Raw genomic sequence first — 19,122 nt, forward strand, 5'->3', positions numbered from 1 at the left:
TCATCTTCTAACATACCCCCCTTGCTAATTCAGCTCCAGCCACAAGGGGTTCCTTCCTGTCCCTGATTATGCCAACCACTTTACCTGATTAGCATTACCCCACTGTCACTCGTCACCAGCCCTGCTTTATTTTCTAAACAGCGCCTACCATTACCTGACATTTGTTGTCTTATCCCACTAGAAACTCCTTGACAGCTGAATATTCTGTTCACTGCTTTTCCTCAACACCTAGAACAGTGCTCCTGTATGCAGCAGTAATAATTTCTAGGTATGAAATTCAAAGGGCTTTTCACTTCATTAAAAACAAGCAAGCAAACAAAAGCCTATTTTGGTTGCTCAGACAATCTTAAAATAATCAAAATGCTTCTAGAATGAAGCTAGATTCCACAGCATCCATCAGGAATTACAACTATAGGAAATGGTGAATGACAATATTCACACATGCAATCCTTTCAGATGCATCAGAATCATAAGCACATGGCAAGGATCATGTGCCCAATTAAATGAATATTCTTGTTACATATTCACCAGCTAGTAAACAGATGTTGACCCAGAGCAGACTGTCTTGATGACTCTGCTAGGAAGAAAGAGGTGACATCACTGGAGAACTCAAGGCATATGCTCAGGCAGGTGACACACATACGCACAGCCTAGACTGTGATTGCTGAACTCCGTGCTGACTGCCAAAGAAATTTGTCTCATGACCAACTCTCAGGGGAATTCTCTCAGCCTGACAGTCACCTCTAAGTCCTCTGTAGTTAAGGTTAAGGGGTCTCTTTGTGATCAGTGAGATGTTATGCTCCTCAAATGCCTATTTGTGATACATTTGCTTACATATTTAGTCAAACGTTTATTTATTCATGAAAAAAGGAAGGAAATAGGGTTTTGTTTAAATTCCATTTCTAGGTCCAAGGCCACCTATTTTGGCTGTCTCCAATACTGAACCCCCGGCTTGTCATCAGAACTTCTCCCCACACAGGCCCCTCAAATTAGCCACACCCTCCAACCTGTTACCACTCCAAACAATACTCCCCAAACTGTCAATGCGCTAAACAGATCTCCCCCACCCCGCCATTATCGACCATCAGAGAGACCCCTCGTCTGTCACTCATGCTCCAAAATTCCCGACACCGAGACTTCCCTCATGAAAAGCCCTCTGAGAGCCCTATCCTATCAGCCAGACCCCCAAACTCCTCTTCCCGTTACCAACGTCCGCCGAGACCCCGTTCCTGTTAGCAGTTCCCGACAGCATCCCCTTCCCCGTCACCGAAACCCCTCCAGGACTGCCGGGTGGCCAACGTCATCAGCCCCACTTCCCCGTAGCCCCGCCCCGCCCCGCCGCCCGCCCCGCCCCTTTGAGTGTGGCCACGCCCCCCTGGCGCGGCGTCCCGGCGAACTGCGCCGGAAGCCCCGCCCCCTGCCGGTTGCTAGGCTCCGGCAGCCGGAAGTCCCGCCTGCCGTGTAGTCGCCGCCGCCGCTGCTGCCGTCGTTGTTGTTGTGGTTGGTTCGCTGAGCTCCGCGGCTCCGAGAGCCGGCTGCATCCCTTCCCCGCCGTCGCCATGAAGTGGATGTTCAAAGAGGACCACTCGCTGGGTAAGGGCTCCGTCAAGAGGCCGGGTGGTGGGGGTCGCGGCGGCGGGTGGGCCCCCTCCCCCACTCGGGCCGCCCTGGGCTGGGCCGGGCGGGGCGGATGCCGAGCTGTGGCCTCGGGTCGCGGAGGCCCCGGCGCCCCCGCCGGCTGCCCACGGACGCTGTGCCGCCTTCTGCCCTCCTGCCGGGAGCCGGGGGCCGAGGACCGAGGCCGCCGAGACGCCGTAACAAGCACCCGGGGCGTGCGCAGGTCGCTGGGGGAGGTGGGTCGGGGGCGCGGGAAGCGGCGGACGAGCAGGCGCGACGGTCAGCCCCGTCTGTTTCCCCCAGAACACAGATGCGTGGAATCCGCGAAGATCCGAGCGAAATACCCCGACCGCGTTCCGGTGAGTGCACTCCCCGCCCCCTCACCTCGTCGTCACCCCGTCGTCTAGGACTCGCGATAGGGCCCCGGGCCACTCAACAGTTGATAAGTTGAGGTTCCAGTCCCAGTTATAGGAGCAGACAAGCCAGACGGGGCTCGGGGCCTTCGGGGCCGTGGCGTGAGGGGCTTGAGCAGGTGCTGTTCAGGGTGCCTCAGTGCTGAATCTCCCGATCTAGGCCAGCGAGCTGTCTGCAGCCTCTGGGCTCCCTCGCCAATTATGTAAGGAACGATGTTCTAGGACAGGGCAACAGGTCACTGCCACTTTTGGGAACACTGGTGGAGGGAGACTGTCACTTTGGTCTTAGAAGTGGTACTTTAGTCTCAGGACACTCATCTTTAACTTTGAGCCTCTGTCTTTACTTGATTTCTAGCTCCCTTTCCTCACTCTGACCCTATCATCCTTTGCTGACCAAAAAAAATCTGAGAAGCCTCTGAGAACTCCCTTCTTTCGTGGTTCCTCCTTAATCAGTAATAAAGATCCTGTTTCTTCCGTGGTAGGGGTAAAGTTTCTATAATTCTTACTGATTTTTAGAGGACATCTGTGTCTGTTATTGTAGCTCTTTGTTTGAACAAGCAAAACTCTGAGGAGGGGTTAGGAGGGACACATTTGAAACCTAGTTCAGGGAGAAGCAACAGGCCAAATGAGGAGCTTGGTTTACTCATTCCCATTAGTCCATCCACTCCTCTCCCCTTTGTTCCTTGGGATCTTACTTCCTCTGTAGTGTGAAGGCAGATTCATTCTGGAGTCTTGGAGTAACTGGCTGTAGATGAAACCAGGTATCTCAGGTCTGCCCAGACAAAATGTCGAAGAGCTTTGTAGTAAGGGCGTGTGTTTCTCTTATGCTCACTGAGATGCAGGATGATAAACATAATTGACCACAGAAAAGCACTTTCTGTTTCCGTATCATACATTTATGTCAGTTCTTAACCTCCAGAGTTAAGAGTTTGTGGTTATTAAATCAGGGGCATATTTTCCAGTGTTGTGCAGTTTCCCACCCACCTCCTTGCCCACATAGTATTCATCAGCTCCCTGGCAATGCAAGGCCATAGCCTCACTTTAGAAACCCAGTCCTGATCTCTCTTTGCTTTCCCAGGTGATTGTGGAAAAAGTCTCAGGCTCTCAGATTGTCGACATTGACAAACGGAAGTATTTGGTTCCATCTGACATCACTGTGGCTCAGTTCATGTGGATCATCAGGAAAAGGATCCAGCTTCCTTCTGAAAAGGCAATCTTCCTGTTTGTGGATAAGACAGTCCCACAGTCCAGGTGAGAAGTGTTTACTGGCATTGGCCACCTTCTTGGCTGCTTACAGAACTCTAAACTTTGGAGGTGAGAAAACTCTTAGAGGTCCTGACTGGAAATCTGGACGTTGTGCTCCCTGACATGAGGAGCTCAAGGAAAATAAGAAAGGGCTACAGTATCTGGGAATATACTTTGGGTTAAGAAAATAGAACAAGATTGGACTTAAAAAAAAAAAATCTAGCCTCAGACCCTGATGAATACTTTAAAACAGTTCAGGATTTACTTAGGCTTAAGCCATCACTAGAACCTAAATGAGCCTAAAATTAGGTTTTCTTTAAATGACCCATGAAATAAGTCCTGTAGTTCTCCACTAGGGGCTTGTGGGCCCTGCTGAGGCTCAGCTTCAGTTAATCACCCTCCTGCTTGCTCTCCAAACTTAGTTCTGTGCCACTGTGAGTGTGTAGCCGTCTGATCCTCAGGTATGCTGGAATGGCTGCTGTCCAGCAAAAGGCTCTGAGGTCTCTTTACAGACTTACACCCCCCCTCGTAGCACCTGCTCCGACTGTCAGAGTAACCGCCCCCCTTGCTCTAGCTGTTGTGCTGCCTAGAAGCATTCTTTGGCATAACTTGGGGCCCGAGTCTTATGGGGCATTATAATTCTCTTCTTCTGTGTAATTGACAGCCCAGCTTTAGTCCCTGGTGGAAAAAAGAAAATGGACTGGCTCCTTCAAAATTCCTGGTCAGTCCTTTGCCATTACTGGTTGAGTACTAGCCCTTGAGCCAGATGCTAGTCCCTCTCCCCTGAGTGTGAGTTCCTGGCTACATCTCATCTTGGAGACTCCAAGTAAGTCTCATTGGTTACTCCCCTAAAGGTAGTACTTCTACAAGCTTAGGCTTTCAGAATCCCTGGAACTATCCCAGTTTGGCCAAAATATGTTCCCTTTGAAAATCCTTGAAAGCTCCAGAAAAGGCCTAAGCCAAAATCTAGTCCCTTTCCTATGACAGATAGCTCTTGCTATTTTTTTTATCTGATTTTGCTTTCCTAATCACCACCACCTCCATTTCCTGTGTTTGGCAGAGAGGTTGGGGAACAATGAAAGGTTCTTCAGTAAGGTCAGTGTCCAGCCTGAGGAGATCCGCCTGGCCTGCCTGCTAGGTGCTGTTGGTCTCCTATAGCTGTTGTTCAGGAAGCTGTAGTGTTGGCAGAGGTGGACTTGACACCTGGTGGGGCTCTTCCAGCCTTCCTTCCCCGGCCTCTAGGCAGCATGGTGCTGGGTGCACTTTTCATCAGGTTAGGAAGCCCTGGGCATCTGTAGTCGTAACTCAGTTTCTCTTAAGGTGGTGGAGAGGTGAATCTTCAGTCATCACACCTGCAGCTTCTGCAGAGTCTGGGTAACTCTGTGTTTCCTCCTTCTTGGCAGTGGCTTCTTAGGGAAGGAAGCAGGTGACTAAGACCTGTGGCTTTGAATTTATTTGATCAATTCTTCTGATTTTTCTATTCTTTTTTTTTTTAAGATTTTATTGATTTATTTATGAGACACACAGAGAAGGTGGAGACATAGGCAGAGGGAGAAGCAGGCTCCTCACAGGGAGCCTGGTGTGGGACTCCATCCCAGAACTCTGGGATCATGGCCTCAGCCGAAGGCAGACGCTCAACCACTGAGCCACCTAGGCATCCCACTTTTGATGTTTCTTAAAGGAAATGTGCAGGCTTCTGGAGACACTGTTACTCTGATGGCCTCATGTTAATCTAGCAATTAAAATGGCTGCAGATTAGCAACTGCCTCCTCCCTCCATTATCCCTGAGATATAAATAGAATTGGAAATCAAAAGTAATTCTCAGGGCAGCAGAGGCTGCTTCCTTTTCTCTCCCAGTCCCATTTGCCTTTCCAGCCTGGTAAGAATCTGCCCTAAAGCAGATGACACCAGTGACCCCCATCAGGATTTTAGAGAATCGCTAACCAGGCTTCCTCTGCCCGGGCCTTCGGCCCCAGTTAATGACTTTCTGTCCCCACACTTAATGCAGCAGTTTGTTTTTTTTTAAGAAAATTTGTTTCTAAACAAAAGTGGTATATGACATCACTGGGCCTTATGCAAATACTGATCACTTGACAGTAGCACACACAGAACTGCCACAGGGTCTCCTGCTAAAGCTAATGTGTGACTCAGTCCTGCCATCTCCTCCCCAAGGCATGTTAACAGTAGCCTCTTCCTCAGCTCCTTCCAGCCTCCTTAGGAAGTGCGGGGCCTCAACCTTCCACCAGTGCTTGCAGCCTTCAGAAAGTGGCTGGGGAAATCAGAGTTGGAACGGATGAGTCCAGGCCTAAGGAGCCTTCTCCCATCCTATGACAGATTTGCGTGAGGATCACTTGAGAGGTGGGAGGTGGAGCTGAAGTAACTTCAGTTATTCTTGCCTTGCAGTGGGACTTTCGGAGTATTCTGGAACACAAGCGATCATGTAAAATGTGGTTATTGTTTAGACTAGTGAGTATTAAATACTGATTCTAGAAATAGAGACCAAGGCAAGTCCCGGAGTTTTACTTCCTAAATTCTAAGTTCTGTTTTTGTTTTTAAAGCAGGGCAGAGGGGGTAGGATCTCAACTCCCCTTTCCCATTTAGCATTGGAAAGTTGAATTCTCAGCCTAGGATCCTGCATCCAGAATCAGGCCAAAAATAAAAGAATTGTCTCTTGGTGCAGACAGAACTCAAGAAAAAAATACCAGTGTACAGACTTCCAGTCATGGCATTAGCAGGGAACCCAGACCTGGCCATGGTATCTACCTTTTGATCTTTGTTTAGAACACAGAAGAATCTTGTTAATCCCTGCTTAAAATAGAAACAGTAATATATTTTTAAAGTACCTCTAAGGTGTGATAATTTGGGAATGTTACACTTGGAAACGTTTTTTAAGATTGTGGTGCTTAGTTGCTCCTTTGATTTTGAAGAGAAACTAAGTAAAAGGAAGTTGTGAGATCTTACAGTCCCTTTATCCTTTATTTAGAAATGTACTTAAACACTTTTGATCATTTCTAGGTAAATACCTCTCCAAGGGTTTATTCCAGCAGTAATGCAATAGGGTTTTATTTATATCAGAGAAAAAAATCCGACAAAAGGGATAGCCAGTAGTTAATTTTTATTTTTTAGAACATCGAGAGCCTTCATTAAGTTGACTTTCACTCTGAGGTGGTTGCCTTTCCAGGGTCCACGCAGTGGCCCCCGCCCACAGCCCTGCTGGGCAAGAGAGAAATCCAGGTCCAGGGGAAGCATGTGGGCTCTGAAGCAGATGGGTGACCAGGTGTGCCTGTCGGTCCAGCCAATTCGTGAGTCAGGCTGGAGCCCACAGCCTTCAGGACCTGACCTTGGTCGAGAGCCATGGGAAGGTTCTGCAGGGATTAGGTGCCTGCTCAATGCTCAGTTCTAGGCCGGCCTCCCCCAGCACATGTGCTCTCAAGGAGCTTCAGGCTCATGTCACCCTTGGCAGCACTGCTGTTCCCAAATTTGGGCCCTTTTTGAAAGGTGCTGTTATTATTGGCTAGTTTGTCTGGATCTGTGTGACCCTGAATGGAGGGGTGAGTAACAGAGTTTTAGGGGTCACTTTAGGTTCATGAGAGTCAGTACATCGGGGTCCCACCAACACCTTAGATGGGCTCTGTGGCTTGAATCTGCCTGCCCTTGGCTTTTCCCATTTCTTTCCTTGTCAGGCTCAAGCATTTGGAAGGCGGCAGGGCTCCTGGTGCTTAGCAGCACCCTTCTGGGGTGAGCGCATGTAATAGTTGATGCCACCGCCATGTGTCTTAGTTCTAGGGGCCGGAGGTCGTCTCTGAGTGTCTTCCTTAGCAGTACCTGCAGCAGGAAGGCTTAGAATTACAGCGCTGTTCGCAGGTTGTCAGGCCATCCAGCGAGCCTGTGCAGCTCAGCCTGACAGGCACCTCCGAGCCACCTGTGTGTGTGAGGATCCTTGGGCATTTTGGCTGTGGCCTGCCCAGTGCTGTGTGGCTCAGGTAACCTCTTGAGAGGGAAACTTATCTTCTCAGAGGCTTGTGGAACATGTCCTAAACTGACATGCCAGCTTCCTCCTGGAGACTGCCCACTGACTAGGGTCGCCTTTTAACTCATTTCTTTTTTTTAATGGGAGTTAATAAATTTAAGCTGTGATTGGGGCCCAGCTCTTTTTGGCTCCAGACCAAATCATTCTGGCTTTGAATGTGTGTGGCCTGATCCTATAAGTCCTATTTTGAAATCATACTGTACAGATGTTTCAGTCTTGTTTCATGGCACTCAGTGTCACATCAGAATTGGGCATTCGGTCACAGGCTGCTGAATGGAGTGTTCTCCCAGTGTTGAATATCATCAGTTTCCAAGTTCGCCCAAGGGGTGTCCTGAGTTTAAGGACCCAGTGTGGCTGCCAACTGAGTAAAGTTTCCACACGAGGCTGTGTGACGGAAAAGAACAGCAAGAGGACTCTTAGAGTCACAGGCACAACCATCCAGTTGTTACATTGCAGGATCTGAAGAGAGAGCTCTGTGTGACACAGAGGCTGGCAGTGGTGGCCTTACTTAGGCACCTGTTACAAATATAGAATCTCAGGCCCCACTCTGACCTACTGAATCCAGAGAGACTCAAACTAGGCAGGCATGTGTGTGATTTCGGACGCACATGCGTATGTGTGACAAGCGCTAGTCTTGGGAGATGTGTGCAGAAGGCACAAGATGCTGACATTAGGGCAGTAGAACAGATCTGTGTATTCACTTGGAGGGAGCACAGCTTAGTGCTAAGGATGTGTCTTAGCTTTGTGATGTGTCTCACTTTATTATTGCCTTACTTTTATTATCTATAAACTGGATTGTGATCCTTTTGAGGATTATTCTGCCTCCGAAGATTGCTCTGAGGATAAAAATATGAACACACTTAGAATAGTGCTTGGCACATAAGTGCTTTTGTAATTAGGATTTTTATGATCACGCTCTATAGCTGCTGGGGGCATGGATTAAACAGATTTATAAACCCAAGTTTTACTTAAAAGATAATACAATCAGAAGGAACGAGAGCCACATGATTATGGGTCTCTGCTTACAGTCTCAGAGCCTGCCTCAGGCAGCAGGGGCTCCAGTGGTCATTGTTTACTATAGGCAGAGTCTGGAGTGGGCCACCAGTATTTATGTAGCTCCTCAAGTATTTTTTTTTCAAAGATACTATTTATTTATTAGAGAGAGAGATAGTGACTGGCGAGAGAGAAGGAGAGAGACTTTAAAGCAGACTCCCCACTGAATCAGAGCCTGATGCAGGGCTCAATTCCATGACTGAGATCACACCTGAGCCAAAACCAAGAGTCGGGTGCCCAACCCAGGTCCCCCTCCTCAAGTATTTCTAATTCAGCAGTGGGATTTGGAGTCATTGAACTAGGGCTTCATATTTGCTAGGAACAGAGTGCACTTAGCCTGTCAGATGGAACCAGACTTGACAGTGGCTGCCTTTGAAATATACAGTGTCTTTTACTTCTGCCTCTAAATCCCTCTAGTAATGGTCATGGGGAGATGGTAGGCCAGGTGCTCACCAAGGTGCTCACCTGGATTTTTGGAAGAAGTGGGACTAAGAGAGTTGTGACAATAGCTGTAGCTATTTTCCCTGTCGCTCCTTTGGAGGTGTGTCAGAGAAAAGCAAGGTTCCTTGGGGCATTCCCGTCCACCAGGGTAAAAGTCTTCTTGAGAGAGACAGTTACGTGTCAAGCTTTTGGCTGGTTGCTGGCTCCTCACTCCACTTCCTAATCATATGGTTCTTAAAGATAAGCATCTCAAACAAACAAAGAAGACAGATGGGATGCGTGGCTCAGTTGGTAAGAGCATGCAACTCTTGATCTCAGGGTCCTGAATTGAGGACAACCACCTCCTGTTGCCTTCTTAAAATAAGAAAAGACACTAAAAAAAAAAAACATAAGTACCTCTCTCCCTCTGGCAGAGAGACTGTTTCTCCACTCAGCTGCACCTGGAATCATCTTGGGCATTTGAAACATACTGATGCCTGGATCCTACCTCCTGAGATTCTGATTTAATTGGTCTGGGGTGGGGCTTGGGCATGGAGATGTTTTAAAGCTCACCTGTGATTCTGTTGTATAGTGGAGGTTGAGGCTTACTGCTCTAGGGGGCTTTACTACGGGGTTTCTCCCTCTGCCCATGTCCCTCAAGTCCCTCCATGTTCCAGGGCAGTACAGTTGAGAAATGGCATGTGAGCCACATTTGTAATTTAAAATGTTCTAGTACGTTAAAAAAGAAACAAGTGAAATTAATTTTAATACATTTTAAGTATCCAAAATGTCTTTTCAACATGTAATAAAAATGGAGATTTTTACATCCTTTTTTTCATACCAGGTCTTGAAATCTTGTATATGTTTGACACTTACAGCATGTCTCAATTCAGATGAGCCGCATTTCGAGTGCTGCACGTAGGCAGTGGCTACTGTATTGGACAGCAGGAATACAGGACATTTCTATCATAGCAGAAATGGCCTAGTAGTGGACAGTGCTCTTCCAGGGAGTCCTTATTTTACAGATTTCAGGTTAAGAGATCGGGAGCGCTGTGTTATTTACCAGATGCTGATGACCGGTCATTTGTATTCCTACTCATCCACCCCCATGTTGTTACTTAAGAATTCTCATCTGCCCACACAGCCAACTGGGCTAAGCTGGCAGTTGGGCAGGAAGAATAGGAAAGGAAAAACTCCCCTTGTAGATGCGGCCTGTACCCCTGTTTATGTGGAGGTCCCACGCAGCCCTCCAGGAGCACACCAGCAGAGGGGCGCAGGCCCTGTTTCAGCAGCCTGCGGCCCCAGACTCCCATAGAAACCCAAACCCTGGCCCTTGTTTTACTGAGTCCTGCATGTAGGCATCTAAGTGGCCTGTCCGCTGTAGTCCGAGCTGGCTCTCAGACTACTGTCTGACGGCTGGTTCTGGTTGACCCCACGTGTGGTCACCCTGATGTTTAGCACGTGTCTGTGCCTGCTGTGTCTCTCTCATAGTACAGTCACGTGGCCAGAGCTCGCCCAGGGTTCCCTGTGTTACTAGTCTTACTCTGGAGCCGCTTCAGCTCAGTTCCATGGCAGGGAGCTAGATTAGGTCTCCTGTACTGCAGTCTGTTTTATGGCTTAGGGAAAAGCAGCTTTCCCGCCCACACATGTTTAGTTTGAGCAACATCTATTTCTGGAGGGTTCTTAGGAGGGTTGGGCAGGGTTTCTTTGGATCCCAGATACAATCTTATTCTGCCTTACATGTGAGGAAAATAACTTCTCTTTGATGGCACTGATGCCAGTCACTGGAGCATGGGTTTTTTTTGGTGGGGGAGTTTCCACAAGAATGAACCCACTTATACTTATCATGTTAGGTACAAATTATAAACCTTCACAAAAGCCTGAAGGAGAAGCAAGTCCCATGTAGTCATCTTTACCTTGGTTCTCCACCCACATGGGGATGGGCCTCTTAGGCCCTTAATTTTGCTTAGGTTTTTTTCCTCTTGCCCTTGGCATCCAGAAAGCATTCAGGTATTAACCAGGCAAGCCCACTCAAGGAGCTAGCGCTGGCCTCTGCACTGGCCTCTGAAGGGATAATTTAGTGTGAAGGTGCAGCAAATGGCCTTGCCTCGAGGCAAGAGGATGGAAATTTGATTCTAGTCTAATTTACTGATTGTCCAGGCAGCCCTGGAATTACTTTTATTGTCTACCAAAGTATGGTAGAGTAGCTGGTTTACACAGTCAAGTCCCTTTTCCTCAAACCAACTTTCTTCAAACACCTAGACTCAGGGCACCTGGGTGGCTCAGTTGGTTAAGTGTCTGCCTTCGGGTCAGGTCATGATCCCGGGGTGCTGGGATCAAGCCCTGTGTTGGGCTCCCTGCTCAGTGGAGGAGACTGCTCTCACATAAATAAGTAAAATCTTTATAAAAACAAAAAAGCAAAAACCTAGACTCAGTGACCAAAATCAGTTTCTCACTGTTTCTTTCTTTCTTTTCTCTTTCAAGCCTAACTATGGGACAGCTTTATGAGAAGGAAAAAGATGAAGATGGATTCTTGTATGTGGCCTACAGTGGAGAGAACACTTTTGGCTTCTGAGGGCCAGCGCTGGGCTAGGTGCACCGTTCCTGCTTGTGTATCTTGTAAATAGCCGGCCATTTTCAGTTTCCAGACCTCTTCACATAGACCTATTAGTGCATTTGTAACTGGATTTATTTCTTAATATATTGGAAGGTTTTGTTTCCTTAGATTAGTAAATTATCATACAGAGTTTTATTTTCAGTTTTCCTTTTGTGCACTGTCCTCATGGCTGTACTCTCCAGGGGACATGTTCCTCTGGGGATCATATTTAATGAAGATATTTCCATATTAAAGTGAGGTAGGTGGGGTATTAAAGTGAAAGGGAGGGAGATGATGCATTTCTTCTGGATTATGTTTGAAGTGTTAAAGATGGCTAAGTATTAAAAGCACCAAAATTAAATCCTTAGCAATCAGAACACTTGCTTCACTAGATTTTGCCAACTGCCAATCATGTTGGACTGAGCTAATCTGTTCCTCTTTCTGAAACTATTAAGGTAAATAATTAACAATAAAACTTCCTCTTATAAAGGCATTGCAGTGTGACCATGTCCTTTATTTACTTTCTTCCAGACAGGCCTGACAGGTAGCTCTGCGTCTGCTAGGTCAAGCAAGACGGTTTGTGGGGCCCATGGCAGTGTGGCCTGGGATAGGAAGCAGTGGTCTGTGTCATAAGAGGGGTGCTTTATTAATTTTTTTAAATGGTTAATATATCCACATGGTTCAGATATAAAGACTATAAAAAAGTAGACATTGAGAAGTCAGGCTCCCACTACTGGTTCCTGATTCCCTGACCTCCCACCTTATAGGAAACTACTTTTTAATTTTTTTTTTTTTTTTTTTATGATAGTCACAGACAGAGAGAGGCAGAGACATAGGCAGAGGGAGAAGCAGGCTCCATGCACCGGGAGCCCGATGTGGGATTCGATCCCGGGTCTCCAGGATCGTGCCCTGGGGCCAAAGGCAGGCGCCAAACCGCTGCGCCACCCAGGGATCCTATAGGAAACTACTTTAATTTTGTTTCTTTCCAGTAAGTATATGTCCTTATTTTCTTCTTTCTCTTCCACAGAAGAAAACATTATATATATTTACATACACATTGCTCTTTTCCATTTAATAGTATATCCTGGTGATCTTTCCATATCAATTCATAGGGAGACTTTCCTTTTTTTCTTTTTTTTTAAATTTTTTTTTTTAAAGATTTATTTATTTATTCAGAGAGAGCGAGAGAGAGGCAGAGACACAGGCAGAGGGAGAAGCAGGCCCCATGCAGGAAGCCCGATGTGGGACTCGATCCCAGGTCTCCAGGATCACACCCCGGGCCACAGGCAGTGCTAAACCACTGCGCCACTGGGGCTGCCCCATAGGGAGCCTTTTCATTCATTTTTACAGTCATATTCATCACACTGTGAATATGTCATTATTATGTACCTGATACCTAGGCCCCTGTTAATGGCATTTGGGTTGTTTGCAAGTCTTTCACTATTACACTGTGGTGGGATGATAACTGAATACACAATGGCCTCTTAAAAGTATCTGTATGCTTCCTGGTGCTACTTTTCAAGCCCCCTTCCTAAAAATCACAGATTTTCCCATGCACACGTGTTTCATTATTTCTCACAAATTGGTATAAATGTGTAGGCTTGCCAAAACACAAATGCATCTAAGAGGAAAGCTTACTTTCCCAGATCCTCCTCAGACAGTCTGTGTTGGAGGCTAGAGCCCTACAGAGATAATGAGGGTAAAGAAACCTAGGAACATGCAGTTAAAATGACTGCCTTGCACTTTCTACTGGGGAAGAAACACAGATCCTTATCTTTATCTTTACCAGGTTGTATAAGCAGCTCGTCACAGCTGTCTACTGAGGTCAGCCTCCCAGCTGGGATCAGAGGAAATGCTTATCATTTTTTTTTTAATTTTTTTAAATTTATTTATGATAGTCACAGAGAGAGAGAGAGAGAGGCAGAGACATAGGCAGAGGGAGAAGCAGGCTCCATGCACCAGGAGCCCAACGTGGGATTCGATTCCGGATCTCCAGGATCGCGCCCTGGGCCAAAGGCAGGTGCCAAACCGCTGCGCCACCCAGGGATCCCAGAAATGCTTATCATTAAGTATCATGGTGGTCTTTCCTCAACCTGACCCCATAAAATCTGCGGTCTCTGCTGGTTGTTTCAAACTGGAAATAGGTACAAACTGACCTCTGAGTGAGCAAGGGAGAGGGAAGGAACAATTTCTGTGTTGAAGGAAATCTTGTTTGCAGTGACAGCCACCTAATTCAAACTGGCTTAAACTCTAAAAAGGATGCTTGAACTAGAGATGGAATGATACCATCAAAGCCCTTTGCTCCTGGTTTTGTTTCCCTCTGTCTTGATTTCATTCTCAGGCAGATTCCTTTCCTGCGAAGGCAACATGGCCCCATCAGCTTGGCAAGTCCAGTGGAGCATTTCTTCTGAGGGCAATGTTAAAAGTCTCCAGGAAGACTGTGGCCTCACTTGAGACAGGGACTGGCGGGAAGGAATGCTAAAACCCTCCTTAACCTTATGAACAGAACAGGATTATAGAGAAATGGGAGAGGGATAGCTTTCAAAAGGAATTTTGATCTGTTTCTTTTTTACAACCACAAATCCACAAAGGTAACTGAACAAAAATAGAGGGAAGAAGAAAACCAAAAAGCAAGGGCCACCAAAACGAGCTGTGTTTTTCTTTCTCTTAAAAATAATTTATAGAGGTTCCTGAGGGGCTTAGTTGGTTAAGTGTCTGCCTTCAGCTCAGGTCATGAAATCAGGGTTCTGGGATTGAGCCCCGAGATGAGCTCCTTGCTTCTCCCTCTGCTCGTGTGCTCTTGCTCACTCTCTCAAATAAATAGAATAATAAAAAAAAAATTTAGAAGGGTGCCTGGCTGGTTCAGTTGGTAGAACATGTGACTTTTTTTTTTTTTTAAGATTGTATTTATTTATTCATGACAGATATAGAGAGAGGCAGAGACACAGCTGCCTGTGGGAGAAGTAGGCTCCTTGCAGGGAACCCAATGTGGGACTCAATCCCAGGACCCCAGGATCACAACCTGAATCAAAGGCAGATACTCAACCACTGAGCCACTCAGGTGTCCCGAACACGTGGCTCTTGATCTTGGAGTTGTGAGTTTGAGCCCCATGTTGGGTGGTGAGATTAAAACTTTTTTTTTAAGTAAAAAATAAAAAAAAAGTAACACTGGCTGGATACCAGATGATTTATATATATTATCACGACTCATCTTCAAAAGGAACTCATGAGATAGGTAGTATAATTCTTACAGCTATACTGCTACCAAGTGACCACTGAGAGACACCGCGCTTGAGATTTAAGAGGAAAGACAAGAGTTGCAGTGTGAAATCATGTCATGATGTTTGTTTTTTTTTCTATTTACAATGTGCTTCACATTGCTGGACGCTGAGGCACAGACAGGAATATAACATTACCCCATCTTCCAGGCACTTAGGGGTGAACTACACAGAAACACATAATTACAAAGCAATATTTTAGAAAGTATTCTTGGAACAGAGGAGGGAGTAGTTGTTATCTATAAAAACAAATGGCTGAGGAAAGTAGCCTAATTTGTAATACCAATAAAAATGGATTTCTCAATTTTGCCTTTAAAATGTAGCTTCTGAATGAAAGTTTGAAAAGTTAAAAAAAGAGAAAGTAGTATCTAGTTTCCCCCAGCTCTGGTCCTTAAAAGATACTAGCATGTCCTCCTTGTGCAGGAGCCATGCTAATCTTCTCTGTATCGTTCCAATTTTAGTATATGTGCTTCTGAAGCGAGCACTAAAAGATACTAGCAAGATGAATTTTACTACATTATGTAAGGAATCCTTAACCCTGTCTTAAACTTTCAGAGATTAGAAAAAAGGTTAATTACAAATTCATTTTGATACCTAAAATGTCAATGCCAAAACTTTATGAGAGAAAATTTTCAGATTATTTATTATTATTATTATTATTATTAATCGACAGAAAAATCCTGAATAAAATACTAGTAAATAAAATTTAGTAGTAAACTAAAACAATCATGACCAGGTAGAGCTTAGCTCAGCAGCGAGTCATTTAGTCCATCATTATGTTTATTAGTAAAATATACCAAGCTAATAAGGGAGAAAAACTATATAATTACCTCATAGATGAAGAAAAAACACCTAAAATAATTCAAGATCCATTCATAATTTTTAAAAACCCTCTTAGCAAATTAAGAGTAGAAGGGCACTCCTTTAACTTGATAAAGGGAATTCATAAAAAAATCTAGAGCAAATATTTAAAGCTGTGGTAAATAAAGCACAGTGATGCTGATACTGGGAATAGACAAATACAAATAATGGAACAGAACCCAGAATGAGATGTGTATAAAAAACGTATGTCTGAGGTAACATGACAAATCAGTAGGAAAATGAAAAGCCAAGCAACAAATATAAATGGTACTGTAAGGTCTGAAGTGTGAGCTTTGTGATTTGTGAACTATATCTCAATATTCTCAAAGCTGTTAAAAAAAATGTCTATCCTTGCTTCTACTCAACAGGGTCCTGGCATAAAACTGGTACAGTAAGAGAGGAAAAGTAAATGAGAGGCATAAAAATGAGACAGGAGGATTAAACTGTTCTTTTATGTAGATAGCGATAGTCTACACAGAAAAATCCAAGAGGATCTGTAAAATTCAAAATAAGAAAGTTCAGCACGGTTGTGGATACGAGGGGAGTTACAAATATGGATGTTGTTTCTACATACCAGCTGTATGCAATTAGAGGATGAAAAAAGATCTCATTCTCAAAAGGAGCAAAAATCTGTAAGTGCATAGGAATAAATTTAATATGATATGCAAGATCTTCATGGAGAAAAGGACAAAACATTCAAAGAAATGGAAGAAGACCTAAATAAAAGGAGAGATACACTAATATACCATATTTCAGGATGAGAACATTCAATATTGTAAAGCTGCATATTGCCCCAGATTAATTTATAATGCAATTCCAATAAAAATCCAAACCAGTTTTTTGTTTTCTGTCATGTGGAATCTGACAACTGATGCTAAATCCATCTAGAAGAGCAAAAGGCCAAGAATAACCAGGAAGTGTTAAGAAAAACAAGCTGGGAGACTTATCTTAGCAGTAGTTAAGTAATTAAGACTGCACCATATGGTGTACAGACAGACAAACCAGGAAACACAACAGAAACCCAGAAACAGACCAATGTTTAAAATACAACAGTGATGGCGTGAAAATCAAAAGAAAAATGATGGGCTAGTTAACGAATCATTCTATAATTGGATATATATATAGAAAAACCAGATCACAGAGCACCTGGCTGCTTCAGTCAGAAGAGCGTGTGACTCTTGATCTCAGGGTTGTGGGTTCAAGCCCTGCACTGGGCTCCACACTGGGAAGGGAGGCTACTTAAAAAAAATGGGGGGGGGGGTAGGGAAAATGTGAAATATGTGGAATTCTCATAAACTGCTTCTGTGAGTATAAACTGCTACTATCACATTGGAAAGCAATTTCAACAATAGCCAGTAAATTAAAAATGCAGATAACCCATGACCTAGCAAATTCTGCATCTAGGTATATCTAGGAATATCCCCACTTGTGTACAAGAGACATGTCCAAAGATGATCACTGCAGCCTTATTTGCCTGAACAAAAAAATGGAAACCAGCTAAATAAATGTTCACCAGCGGGAGAATGGAAGGGTAAGATTTGGTATATTTGTACAAAGGAATACTATACAGCAGTTAGAATGAAAGCACTAGAGCTACATGGGTCAACATAAATCTCCAAAATGGTGCTGAGGAAGAAAAAAACCAAGATGCAGAAATACATTCAGCAGAAATATATCATCTCTGTAAAGTCTAAAAACATGTGGGGCACCTGGCTGGCTCTTGGAGACTGGAGACTCTTGATCTCGTGGAGAGTGGGACTCTTGATCTCGTGATCATGAGTTCGAGCCCCATGTTGGGTGTAATTTACTTAAAAAACTAAAATCTTATAAAAATGTAAAAATATGCAGAATAATTGTATGCATTCCTTAAGGATACAAACTTATGTAATAAAAGTATAAACCATGCAATTGAGGATGGTGGTTACCTAACAGAGGGATTGTATCAGGGAGGTGGGCTGTGTGTTCGGGTAAATGTGGGATTTCAAAAACAGCAAGTCCTGTTTTATTTTTCCAAAAAATAAAGACATGAAGGAATTACAGCAAGACATTTACTGCCAATTGTGTGGTGGGTGTTAATTCTTTTTATTGTCATGTTTGAAATGTTTCATAACTTTTTGTTTCTAAGTTACATCAGCGAGAACAGAGACTGGGTCTCCCCCAAGGAAAAGCACACACAGGCACTTCCATCTCTCACTTCCTCTTCCCTCCTCAGCCCAGGAGAAGCTGGCTCCTACTTCCCTGACCCTGTGCTTGCTGAGGTGGCCAAAAATAACCTGTCCCTCAGTGGGGGATGAGGAGGGGACAAAGTTTAGTTCCTACCTTCCTTGTCTCTTTAATATATTCTACTCTTTAGATTACCTGCCCCTGCCTCGAAGCTCCTGTCTATTCCCTCTGGCCTTCTCGGTCACACTCCTTCCTGTGCTTTCCACTTGTTCCTGAGCTCTCTGTGGCCTCCAGGGCTCAGTCTACTGTCCCCTTTTTTTCTCATTCTACCCACATTCTCTCTAGATGGCACCAGTCCCAAAGGTGGCTCGAGGATCTCCCAGGAGAATTTGAAGGAGCCTGTATCAATTTCTTTTTTGAGAGTGAGAGAGAGAATCTCAAGCAGGCTCCACACCCAACGTGGAGCCTGATGCAGGATCTGATCTCATGATCCTGAGATTATGACCTGAGCTGAAATCAAGAGTCAGATGCTTAACCGACTGAGTCACTTAGGTGCCCTGGCAGTATCACTTTTCTCCATCTCAAAAGACTTCCTCTTCATTAGACTGAAAAAGTGCAATTGGTCCCCCTTTTCATCTTTATTTCCTTAGGGAGGAAAAAAACAATCCTGGTGGTTGACATCAGAGAGGCAAAGCCACAAGAATTAGGTGGGAGTGTCCATATACACACCTCTGTGATCAGCGGCTTTGCTTCCTTGCCCCCTTCGCAGCTAGAGAGGCTGTGTGCCAAGAATGCGGCAGGAGGCTCTGCAAACCCTTGCCCAGTAGGCTTCTGCTAAGGCCAGTCTCTCCTGTTGATTAGCAGAAGCTCTGGGAATCTGGATCAGCAAACTGAAGAGTCACTTAGAAGCTGAAATACCAAGGCTGGTGTTTCCTGTGTGGCCACATAGCTAGCCCCCCTCACATCCGTGTTATCCATTATCTCCTCTCATCCCTGTGACCCTGCTGCTGGGGGGAGGGAGGGGGCTCATTTCAGAGGCAAGGACACTGACACTCTGCGAACGAACTGACCTATCCATGATCACACAACCAGTACATCCTGGAGCCATAGTTCTGACTCAGCCCTGTGGCCAGAATCGATCCTTGTTCTGCTAGACCAGAGGATTCGAACTGAAGACCCATGTCTCTACGCGGCCTTGAGACACAGATGTAAAAATCTACCTTTCTGGCTTCTGAAAAAATTATTAAGACCTGACAACAATCAGTTGGAACAAAATAATGGTTCTTCACTGGACAAGGAATACACTTCTCAGTTCACTCTGCCTACTTTCTTTAAATTTCCTACTCCTGGAAATACTTGGATTTACAACCACCACACCATAGTTTATGCACCACCCTTTTATTTTAGAACAGAATTCCTCTATAAAGTGTAAGCAAGCAAAATACT

At 45.1% G+C, this 19,122-nt stretch overlaps 1 protein-coding gene and 1 pseudogene across 1 annotated transcript; one reads left to right on the forward strand and one right to left on the reverse strand.

The window, feature by feature from the left end:
* Positions 1 to 1,435: 1,435 nt before the first annotated feature.
* GABARAPL2 (GABA type A receptor associated protein like 2) lies at positions 1,436 to 11,867 on the forward strand. Its single transcript, XM_055306117.1, has 4 exons — positions 1,436 to 1,593; positions 1,921 to 1,976; positions 3,109 to 3,281; positions 11,263 to 11,867. The coding sequence occupies exons 1-4, from the start codon at positions 1,560 to 1,562 to the stop codon at positions 11,351 to 11,353; spliced, it is 354 nt and encodes a 117-aa protein (XP_055162092.1). The 5' UTR covers positions 1,436 to 1,559; the 3' UTR covers positions 11,354 to 11,867.
* A 3,178-nt stretch (positions 11,868 to 15,045) lies between these two features.
* LOC129498033 (U6 spliceosomal RNA) lies at positions 15,046 to 15,137 on the reverse strand (annotated as a pseudogene).
* Between the last annotated feature and the right edge of the window lie 3,985 nt (positions 15,138 to 19,122).

Source organism: Nyctereutes procyonoides, unplaced genomic scaffold (genome assembly GCF_905146905.1).
Source record: "Nyctereutes procyonoides isolate TBG_1078 unplaced genomic scaffold, NYPRO_anot_genome, whole genome shotgun sequence".
NCBI classification, from domain to species: domain Eukaryota; kingdom Metazoa; phylum Chordata; class Mammalia; order Carnivora; family Canidae; genus Nyctereutes; species Nyctereutes procyonoides.